A 12150-nucleotide genomic window follows, 5' to 3' on the forward strand; every position below is an offset into this window, starting at 1 on the left:
TACGGGTTGTAAATGTTACTCTAACTTCTCCATAACACTTTCCCTAATTTTTCATTTTGGAAGTAAATTTTCCCGTCCACAACTGGTAACTGCTATTATGAACTACACAGTGGAAAAACAACAAAAATTCCAAGTCAAGGAAAAAAAAAAAAAAGCTTTATAAATCATTTCTCCTCGGTCTCCCTTCTCTGTTGCTTCCTGGCATAATTTAGGCGTCTGGAAGTAGTTTCGTTGGATCGTATTCAATGGCGAAACTGTGCAGTGGTGAACAATGCCCAGTGCCTTGGATTTCATAGACCTAGATTGAAAGAGCCGCTACAGATTAGCTGTGTTTTGGAAGTCACTGGAGCTTCCGTACAGGACATCGCTTCCTTTTCTGTGCATTGTATGTATTTCTTCCTAGGTCCCCCCTCTCACAGGTGTTTGTTCAAGGTCACAGCCCCTTGGCGCGGCGCCCGCTGGGAATCTGCGGCATCCGGCCTTGCCCCTCCCTTACACCCAGAGCGTCTCTGGAATCACAATCACCGGTTCGATCCCACCTGCCGCCTTTTCACCGCGAATGGATGAAAATCGTCACAATTAACAGCAGCCTCCCGCTCTGAAGACGATTACTTGAAGAATTACTACTCAAGTGGAAGAAGGCAGATCAGGGACCTCTTCTTACCGTCCCTTTTCCCTCGGCCTTTTCTCCTACGAAATATTTGTGCGGGTGGCGGATGCAGTGGGGGGCGTACGGGCAAAGAGCTTTTTCCTACTAGGAACACAAATCTTCAGTTCCGGCTGTATATCCGGAGGCATTTTCATAGGACGTAGGCGGGGTCGGACGTCCGAGTCTGACTTCCTGTCATATGAATTTCAAGCTCGCCGCTTCCGCCCGGAGTTGCTCTAGGCTCCCGCTGCGAGCAGCTACTTCCGCCAGGAGTCCTTAGGGTCTCGGTTTTAGACTCTGATCCTAGGGCGGCCTCCTCCTTCTCCTTGCATCCTTCCCACCCGAGGCCGGGTCCCAAGTGCGGCGGTAGCTGTTGGGTCTGTCGCGGAGCGTCCTCACTACACGAGTCCTCGGCCTGGGGCGGGGACTGAGCGGTGTGGTAGAGACGCTCGGCCTGGCCCAGCCCAGATCTTTCACTGGCCAGTGACGGTGGCCAGGGGCCTCGCCGCGCCTACCCCGGCTTGGGGCGGGGCGCGGCCACCCCGCCCCGGCTCCCGCCCCTCCGGCCTGCCCAGTGCCGGGTCGTTCCCTTCAGCCCTGCGGCGGTGTAACCTTCTCGCACCTCCCGGACTCGGCAGTCCCCTGGCTCCGGCCGCTGGGGAACATGGAGTTTGCGGAGCTGATTAAGACGCCGCGGGTGGACAACGTGGTGCTGCACCGGCCTTTCTACCCGGCCGTCGAGGGGACCTTGTGTCTGACTGGTCACCACCTGATCCTGTCGTCCAGGCAGGACAACACGGAGGAGCTGTGGCTCCTCCATTCAAACATCGACGCCATCGACAAGCGGTGAGTGCCTACCCCACCCCCTCCCTATTCTGCAGGGAAAGTGGGGTCATCAGGTGCACGTCTGCGAGAATGTGCCCCAGTGTTTTCTTCGCCTCCTGTCGCCCAGCCAGCCAGCAGAACGAGCCCCCTCCAGTCCAGATTGAGGATTTGAGTTTTAGAAAGCAGAAAACCATCCAAATGAGATACGTGGTTTCTATTAAATCTAACTGGAATTCCCAGGGGTATCACGTGGTTTTTTTAAATCCTGATTGCCATTTTTGGTATATACCACTATTTGGGTGGATTTGCAACGTTTTCTTTTTAAATTTCTTCTTCACCATCATATTCCTTGAATATTAATTGTCCATCATAGTTCATGAAGTTGTGATTGATGTGATTTAGGTGAAATCTTTACTTGCCACTTCTGAGCAAAACTCAACTCAGTATAAATGCCACAAAACCTTTCCCCCCTCTTAAAAATCTTCAGTTTATCATATTTCTCCTTACTTTTATTTTCCAAGTCATCAACTTAACACTTCCCATTATGGGAGATTATAACGTCTTCTATTAATCTTTGATCTGCTTTTGGAAAGAACACAATTGGTTCTTAAACCAAGGCATTAATTAACCTCTTTTTTGCATCCCAAACTCTGTCCTTCCAGGGTAGTGTCTCAGAGTCATAAAGTTATCTTTCATCATCACAATTCCCAGAAGCTCTGTGTACTTAGTGTAGCCCAAAGAAGGTCAATTGGTTATCCAATTTACACTAAGATATAAATGATTGACATCAGCTTTTTCAGTTACCTCTCAGGAGAATTAGGATATTAAGATTCCTAGAGAGGGTACACCTTAAGGGAAAATACTATCTAACAATAGAAGTTAAACACTATATGAGGAAGTGGTGATAGAGTTATGGTTTCAAACAGAGGGATCCTGCTGAACTCCTGAAATCACATTCTCCTGTGTAAAAGTTTTTAATATTCTCTCCTTGCCTGCATATAAAGTCGACACCCCTTACTCTGTCTTGCTGGTACTCCTTATTCTGGCCCTACCTACTTCTTGCCATTCCCTTTCCTGAACTCTTTTTACCAGCCAGTCCTCACTATTTATTTATTTGCTCATCGTTGTCCTGCATTCTCTGATGTCTGTATTTTACTGACATTCTCTTCCTTCTGCCTGGAATGCCTTGCTCCTCCCAAATTTGTTAAACATTTATTGAATGTTGTTACATTTCAGACATTTTTTGAGGCATTAAGGACACCAAAATGAATAAACTATAGCTCTTGTCTTTCAGGAGGTTTATAGGCTATCATCCAGCTGTTACTCATCTTTCAATATTCATTTTAACCGTTTCAGGTGCCACCTCTTCACAGGTTCTTCTGTTAATCCCACATCTAGAAGTAATTTCCCTTTCCTTGAAATCCATAGCTCCTTAATTATATCTCTTTCAAAAGTATATATTACAATTTACATTTTGATAGTTACATATATGTTAGCTCTTTGAGGCTGGGACTTCAAATTTGGTTAATTTTCATCTCCTTCAAAACTCCTAACTGTGGCTTGGGCAGATAGGCATATAGGAAATTAAAAAGATTAATAACCACTGAATGGTCAGCGGTGCTATAGAATACATATTAGAGCTTCATGCCATCCACTCTTTTCTTTCTTCTTTACCTCTTATGAGGCCTTTTCACTCTCTCGTTTCATCGTATTTACCTAGCATTTACTACATGCTGGGCCTGGTAGGGCTTAAAAAAATGTGTAAGACAAGGACCTTTTATTCTGTTAGGGGAGAAATGACAAAATACACATTTATCTTTTTCCTGGGAAGCAGCATGATGTAATGGAAATAGCATGAGCTAGGTGGTCAGATCGGAGTTTGTTGAAGTGTCCATTTCTGAAAAGAGTTACTTCTGTGTGTTTTTGTGTACTGAGCACTGTCTGGGCTGTGCAGATGTAGTGGTGACTGAGACAGATGAGGAACTGATGTACTAGTGGAGGAGATGGATATTCAAATAAATCAACAAATATCTAATGGTGTCGGGTAATAAGTGCCAGGAAGGAAAATAAAGGAAGATGTGAGGATACAGAATGCCTGGAGGCAGCATGTATTTAGAAAGAATGTCCAAGAAGACACTGACTTTTGAATGAATGGAGAGAGGAAGCCTGCAACGTGAATATCAAATATTGGAGGAAGGAGCATTTCAGCCAAAGGGCATGTGAATGCCGAAACTTGAGACAGGAGCTTGCTAGGCGTGTATGAGGAAGAACAAAGAGGCCAGTGTGCAGGGAGGCTAGGGGCACAGCAGAAACTGGGTGGAGGGCCTTATATGCCATTGCGATGGTTTTCGTGGGAAGCCCTGAAGAGTTGAAAGCAAGGAAGTAGCAGTCGGTAGACTTTTAGAGGATTCTGGTCGCCAGCAGAAAATGGATTGTAGGGGGGCAATAGTGGAAGCTGCACACCCAGTTAGGAGACTGTCAAGTAGTTCAGATGAAAGGTGGTAGCAGCTTAGAGTGGAAGCAGTAGTAGTGTGTTCAGCAGCAGTTAGGTTTGGGATATGGTTTTCATGCTTGCTGGTGAACTCTAAGTGGGTCGGAGAGGAAGAGCAGTGTTAAAGGTGATTCCTTCAGTTCTGCCTCTTCTGAGATAGGTGCCCTTGGGTGAGCTGCTTAACCTCCCTCAACCCCAATTCTGTCACATGAGGGAGACACCCCCCTCACATATCTAGTAGTAACTTAGATTTGAATAGTGTTTTCCAAGCCTGGAGAATATTTTCATGTACACTGCACACATAATTTCACTCCATCCTTTCAGCAGACAAGGTTGTACACAAGTTTTACGGTTGTATTTACTTTTTCTTCTTACGGTAGAAAGAAGGTGATGACATCATTTTCGTGGTTGATTCATTACAAGGTTTTCTCAGTTTATTCTTCTTCAGCCCTAGTTTTCACTCCCATTTTCCAGTTTGTTTCCATCCCCGCAGGCACCTGTGTTAAGTGCTGCTGTTTGTCCTTGGATGTTATGTATATCACTGTAAAATACATAGTCCTGTTGTGTGTAGGTGTATACACATGAGCATGTGAGTTTAATTTACCCAAGTAGGATTATGTCATAGATCTTGTTCTCTTTCTCAGCGGTTTAACTCAGTACTCTTTCTCTAAGATCTCTTCACCTTGCTGAATGTACATCTATTTCCCTGCTTCTGACTGCAGTATGGAATTCCCGAGTGCCTGCAGCAGTTTACTTATCTGACCCTTTAGGTAACTCTGACTACTTGCAATCACAAACAAACATCGCTAGTAAATATACTCATTCAGGTCCCATTAGTCTTGTGCAGGAGTTTCTCTGAGATTGTGCCTAAGATGGGATTGAGCCAGAAAACAAATGCACAGTTCACAAAGTAATGCCAATTGGTGCTCCAAAAAGGCTGTTCCACTTTGCCCTCCCACACGATCCTTAATTCCAACATATTCTTACCAACATTTGGTATTACTGTCCTTTTAATTTTTGCCAATCTGATGATTGTGAACTGATATCCCTTTGTTTTAACTTACATTTCTCTAATTACCAGTGAGTTTAAGTATCTCTTACTTGTTAGCAAATCCGTAAGTGCCTGTGAATTTGCTTGGCCCACTTTTAAGAACTGAGTTTGCTGTCCTTCTGGTGTTGATTTGCTCCAGTTCTTTGTATACTCTCTAGGTTTTAATTCTTCATTTGGACATTGCAAATACCTTCTCCTCATCTCTCACCTATTTGTTAACTCTTGTTGAACAGGAGTCCTTAATTTTAATGCAAAATTCATCAGTTCTTTATGGTTTGTGCTTTTTTCTTTTTCTTTTTCTTTGCTATGTGTTTTCGTTTTCATTTGTTTGTCTTTATTTTATAATTTCCCTTGTGATTTCTTCTTTGATCCACAGGTTGTTTAAAAGTGTATGAATTTCCACAGTTTGGTGAATTTTTCAGTTTTTCCTTTTGTTACTGATTTCTAATTTTATCCTGTGTTCAGAGAAGATACTTGGTATGATATCTTTTAAAATCTATTGAGACTTGATTTTTTTATCCTGGAAAGTGTTCCGTATGCCCTTGAGAAGAATGTGTATTCTGTTATTGTTGGGTAGCATGTATATGTTGGTTAGATCTAGTTAGTTTATTGTATTGGTTATGTCCTCTGTTTGCTTACTTAAATCTGTCTGGTTGTTCTATCCATTATGTAACTGGGGTATTAAAGTCTCCGACTGTTATTGTAGAATTGTCTTTTTTCCTTTCACTTCTGCCAGGCTTTGCTTCATATATTTTGATTGTCATTAGGTATGTAAATGTTTATAATTATTATACCTTCTTGCTGTTGGAATCTTCTATTAATAGATCATGTCCTTCTTTGTCTCTTATAACCATTTTTGATTTATAGACTATTTTGTCTGATATTAGTATAGCTGTCCTTGCTGTCTTTTGGTTACTATTTGCTTGAAAAATCTTTTTACATTCCTTCAGTTTGAACCTGTTTACATCTTTGTATCTCAAGTGCATCTCTTGTGAGATAGCATATAGTTGGATCATATATTTTTACTCATTCTACCAATGTCTGTCTTTTGATTGGAGAGTTTAATCTATTTACATTTAAAGTAACTATTAATAAGGGGGAACTTGGGTCTTTGTGCTATTCTCTGTCCTTAATTTCCTGCATTATTGTCTTTTTTGTGCATACTTAATTTTATTGTAATGAAATGTTTAATTTTTTTTCTCATTTACTGTTGTGTATATATTTTCTTTGTGGTTACCATGGGGATTAAATATAACATCCTAAAATTATAACATTCTAATTTGAATTTATACCAGATTAACTTCAAAAACATAAAAAACTTTTCTCCTTTCAGCTGTCCCCACACCTGTCCACTGATGTCATAAAATTACATTATTATGCGTTTGTGCCTGAAAACATAATCTAATAATTCTGTTAAATGTATCAGCCTCTTAAATCATATAGAAAATAAAATGTGGTTACAAACCATTCTTACAGTAATACTAGCTTTTATATTTTCCCATGTATTTACCTTTTGGAGATTTTTTTTGTTTTTTTTTGCTTGTTCCTGTGGCATGTGGAGCTCCCAGGCTAGGGCTGAACCCACTATACTGTACAGGAATTTACCTTTTCTGAGACCTTTATGTCTTCGTACAGCTTCAAGTTACTGTCTAGTGTCCTTTCATTTCACCTTGTAGGCGAATGCTCTCTTGAGCATTTCTTGCAGAGCAGGTCTAGTGGTCACAAACTCCCTCAGCCTTTGTTTATCTGGGATTGTCTTAATTTCCCCCTCACTTCCGAATGACAGTTTTGCTGGATATTGGATTTTTAGTTGACAGGTTTTCCTTTTAGCACTTTGAATATATCAGCCCACTGCTTTTTGGCCTCCAAAGTTTTTGATGAGAAATCTGCCTGTTACCTTGTGGAGCCCTCGTATGTGACAATTTGCTTCTCTCTTGCTGCTTTAAAGATTTTCTCTTTGTCTTTGTCTTCGGAAAGTTTGATTACAATGTGTCTTACTGTGGGTCTCTTTGAGTTCATCTTACTTGGAGTTCATTGAACTTCTTGGATGTTTATATTCATATCTTTCATCAAATTTGAGAAATTGTCAGCTGTCATTTTTTCAAATATCTGTGTTCTTTTCGCTTTTCTCTTTCTGGGGACTCCCACTATGTATGTCTTAGTCAGCTTGTTGGTACCTCACAGGTCCCTTAGGCTCTGTTCACTTTTCTTTAATCATTTTTCTTCTGTTCCTCAGGCTTGATAATATCCATTGTCCTATCTTCAAGTTTGCTGATTCTTTCTTCTGCCTACTCAAATCTGCCTTTGAATCCTTCATGTAAATTTTTCATTTCACTTCTTAATACTGCTCAGCTCCAGAATTTCTTTTTGGTTTCTTTTTAGGTTTTCTATCTCTTTATTGATATTTCTCTTTTGTTCCCACATTATTCTTGACTTTTTCCAAATCTTCCTTTCATTCTTTGAGCATCTTTAAGACTTATTTTAAATAAGTCTTTGTCTAGTATATCATCTGCCATTAGATCTTTTTCAGGGACAGTTTCTGTTGATTTATTTTTACCTTTTGATTGGATCATAATTTCCTATTTATTTCTCTGCCTTGTGATTTTTGTTGTTCAACACTGGACATTTCAATCTAATGATGTGGTAACTCTAGAAATCAGATTCTCTCCCATCTCCAGGATTTTCTCGGTTTTTTGGTTTGTTTTGGGGGCATTATTTTGTTAAGTATTTTTGATTTTTTGATTGTTGTAGGATATCTCTGTGCCAGTCATCAGCCTGAGGTGTAAATTAAAGGTTTTCTCAGGTCTTTTCTGAGCCTTTCCCTGGGTGTGTGTACTCAGTCACTTACTAATTTTCCCTATGTATGCAAGTTTTTTTTTTTTTTTTTTTTAGGGCCACACCCATGGCATATGAAGGTCCCCAGGGGTCGAATCAGAGCTACAGCTGCTGGTGTATGCCACAGCCATAGCAATGCATGATCTCAGCCATGTCTGTGGCCTACACCATAGCTCATGGCAATGTTGGAGCCTTAATCCATTGAGTGAGGCCAGGGGTGCTAGTCAGATTTGTTTCTACTGAGCCATGATGGGAACTCCTGAAGCTGTTTTTGTGTGTCCTGATCTTTTATGTCTGTGTCCTGTAAAGGGAAAGTGAAAAATGAAGAGGAGTGGGGAGAGAGTTGGTGTTTAAAATCCACTGGAAGTCACTGGTTGTAGAAGAGGAGGTGGATTGCAACCGTGGGAGGAATTGCAGCAACACTGGCTGCCTACCGTTTTGCACCTCTGTGATCAGAATCAGCAGTCAACAATCACAGCACAGATCCCTGATATTTGGAGGATAGGGTCCTTTTTGCACACCCTGGCTCTATAAGCTGTGTGCACGATGCTCCAGGAACATGTACACAGCTGCCTGCCACATGACTGGGAGTGGGGTACAGGTAGCTGCTATTTTGCTAAGAGTTGAATTGCTGGCTTTATCCAAAATTAACTACAATTTATCATCCGTCTTTCCCTTGAGGTTGCAAAGCCTTTAATAGACTTCGGAGTTCCAAAATAGTTACATCAGAGAGATTCTGCCGGTGCAGTTGTTGTCTAGGTGGGAAGACACTCCTAGTACTTCCTATTCCACTATCTTCCAGAATTCTTTCTCTTATTGAGTTTTTTTTTTAATGTATATTCTGATACAAGTCCTTTATCGAATATAAGATTTGAAAATGTTCTCTGTCTGTGGCTTGTCTTTTCATTAACTGTGTCTTTCAGAGAACAAACCTATAAAATTTTTAAGATGTACAATTTGTTAGTTCTTTTATAGATTGGGGTTGTGATATCTTATCTAAGAAATCTTTACCTAACCAAAGATCACAAAGATTTTCTCCTATGCTTGCTTGCTTCCTTTCTTCCTTTCGCTCTCCCTCTTCCTTCCTTCCTTCCTCTTTCTTGCTTTCCCTCTCTCTCCCCCCTCCCTCCCTCCCTCCTTCCTTCCTTCCTTCCTTTGCCATGCCCACTGCATACAGAAGTTCCCAGTCCCTGGGCCGGGGATTGAACCCACTCTCAGCAATGACAATTATGGATCCTTAACCTGCCAAACTACCAGGGAACTCTGATATCTCATATCTTGAGTCTTCTGACTCATGAACAAATCTCTCTCCATTTATCTTATCAGGTCTAAAATTTCTTTCAGCTTTGTGTTACAGTTTTTGCTTATAGCTCTTTCACATCTTTTGTCAGAATTTCTCCCATATAGTTTATATTTTTTGATGCTCTTTCAAGTGATATTTTAAAAATTTCAATTTTTAATTGCTTACTGTTTTAATATTTTTTTTTTTACTTTTTGTGTTTTTTGATGCATTGTCATCTTAGGGCTTGCAGACCTGGGGAGGGAATGCCCCTCTTAAGGTTAGCTAATTTCTAGAGATAACAAATAATTTGCCTGTAAGTGTGCCTTTGGTATGCAAACCACCCAGTCCTAAATCCATTCCTCTCATCTGCCTCCTTTTCTCAGGCTCCTGTAGTCAGGGCCACTATTCCTTTGCCCTGAGTCACCTCAGGACCAGGTACTGGATGCTCAAGACTTCCTGTACAGACCAGAATCTGACAAAATTATTCAAACTATCCAATCCTAAACTTGCTAATCTTGCCTACCTTGTCTTGCTCATTCTTTTCCATAGACTATCTCAATAAGGGTTCTGGCTCATGCTTTCCCCTTGCTCCTTTTGCCTCCCAACTGACCCTGATATTTCCCCATTGGTTCTACATGGTGTGCTACACCCTCTCTTGGGAACCATGAGTAACAAACCATCTTTTAATGACAGTCATCTCCTGCTGGGCTCACTGTTGCTGAATAAAAACAAAATCCTTGATATTTTAAAGATCATTGCAATAGTGTAAGAAATGGTATTGATTTTTGTATATTGACCTTGTATACTGCATCCTTACTAAATTTACTTATTCTAATAGTTGCTTTTTTTTTTTGGTAATGTTCATTGGCTAAATAGACAGTCCTGTCATCTGCAACTGAAGACAGTGTCACTACTTCTGTTTCAGTCTGAATGACACTCATTTCTTTTTCCTGCCTTATAGCACTGACTGTAATTGTTAATACAGAGTTGAAAAGAAGTGGTGAGAGTGAACATCTTTGGTTACTCCTTTTTTTTTTTTTGGTCTTCTGTCCTTTTAGGGCCGGCACCCGTGGCATATGAAGGTTCCTAGGCTAGGGGTCTAATTGGAGCTGTAGCCACCAGCCTACACCAGAGCCACAGCAATATGGGATCCGAGCCGTGTCTGAGACCTACACCACAGCTCATGGCAACGTCGACTCCTTAACCCACTGAGCGAGGCCGGGGATCGAACCTGAAACCTCATGGTTCCTAGTTGGATTTGTTTCCGCTGCACCATGATGGGAATTCCCTGCTTACTCTTGATCTTAGAAAGCATTCAGTCTTTCACCATTAAGTATGCTATTAGGGTTTTGTGTTTTGTTTTGTTTTTGTAAATACTTTTATCAGAAATTCCCTTCTGTTCCTAGTTTGGTACGAGTTGGGTTGTTTTATTTTAAAATCATGAATAGCTTTTGGATTTTGTCAGATGCGTTTTCTATATCTGTTGAGATGAGCATATGGTTTTCCTTTTTTAGTTTGTTAATATGGGGAATAACTTTGATTTTCCAGGGTTAAACCAACCTTGCATTTCTTTTTTTCTTTCTTTCTTTTTTTTTTTTTTTTTGGTTTTTAGGAGCATGCCCACAGCATATGGAAGTTCCCAGGCTAGGGGTCACATTGGAGCTACAGCTACAGGAACAGCACACAGCACAAAGAATCCAAGCTACATCTGCAACTTATACCACAGCTCATGGCATCACCAGATCTTTAACCCACTGAGCAAGGCCAGGGATTGAACTCGCATCCTCATACTACTTGGGTTTGTTTCTGCTGAGCCACAACAGAAACCCCTCATTATCCTTTTTATATATTGTTGGATTTAATTTGCTAATATGTGTTGCTTGTGTAGCTACCTTCATGAATTATCTTAGGTAGATCTCTTGGATAACTTGTGTATCTTCTACATTACCACTCAATGCTTCACATTTACTTTTATGTTATGGAGATGGCCTCTTCCTTAAATCTCATGAACTAACCTCTGCTAGCTTCAAACTTTTCTTTCATGGCTTTCTTAGCTCTTTCCGCCTTCAGAGAATTAGGGAGTTGGAGCCTTGCTCTGTATTAGGCTTTGACTTAAGGGAATGTTGTAGCCAGTTGGTCTTCCATCCAGGCCACTACATCTTTCTCCATTATCTAATTAGGCTGTTTTGCTTCCTTATTCACGTGTCCACTGGAGTAGCATGTTCCTTCAAGTACTTTTCCTTTGTATTCACAACTTGTTAACTATTTGGCATCTGAGGCCTAATTTTTGGCCTCTTTCCACTTATGACATGCCTTGTCGCTATGCTTAATCATTTCTAGTTTTTTTTTTTTTTGCCTTTTTGTATTTTTAGGGCTGCACCCACAGCATATGGAGGTTCCCAGGCTAGGGGTTGAATCGGAGCTGCAGCTGCCGGCCTATACCACAGCCACAGCAATTCAGGATCCTTAACCCACTGAGTGAGGCCAGGGATTGAACCCGTGTCCTCATGGATGCTAATTGGGTTTGTTAACTGCTGGGCCAGGACGGGAACTCCCCAGGTTTTGATTTTAAAGTGAGATGTGTGACTCTTCTTTTCACTTGAGCTCTTCAAGGGCATTATAGAGTGATTAATTGGCTTAATTTCAATATTGTTGTATCTAAGGGAATAGGGAGGCTTGGGGAGAGGGAGAGAGATGGGGAAATGGCTAGTTGGTGAAGCAGTCAGAAGACACACATTTATCAATTAAATTTGCTGTCTTATATGGTGTAGTTACTGGTGCCCCAAAACAATTACAATAGTAACATCAAAGGTCACTTATACAGATCATCATAACAAATATAATAATAATAATAATTAAACTTTGAAATACTGCAAGAATTACCAAAATGTAACAGAGATGAAGTGAGCAAATGCTGTTGGAAAAATGGCACCAGTAGACTTGCTGGACACAGGGTCGACACAGATGCTTTATCTTTAAAAAAAACAAACAAACAAAAAAAACAAAAAACAAAAAAA

General features: G+C 40.8%; 1 protein-coding gene across 1 annotated transcript in view; it reads left to right on the top strand.

Annotated features, from left to right (window-relative positions):
* Positions 1-1132: 1132 nt before the first annotated feature.
* Positions 1133-12150, top strand: part of MTMR9 (myotubularin related protein 9) — a 45206-nt gene continuing 34188 nt past the window's right edge. The window contains exon 1 of the mRNA XM_047760836.1: positions 1133-1495. Coding sequence (XP_047616792.1) covers positions 1314-1495 — 182 coding nt within the window. The 5' untranslated portion in view covers positions 1133-1313. The remainder of the gene's footprint in view (positions 1496-12150) is intronic.

Source organism: Phacochoerus africanus, chromosome 15 (assembly GCF_016906955.1).
Source record: "Phacochoerus africanus isolate WHEZ1 chromosome 15, ROS_Pafr_v1, whole genome shotgun sequence".
NCBI lineage: Eukaryota > Metazoa > Chordata > Mammalia > Artiodactyla > Suidae > Phacochoerus > Phacochoerus africanus.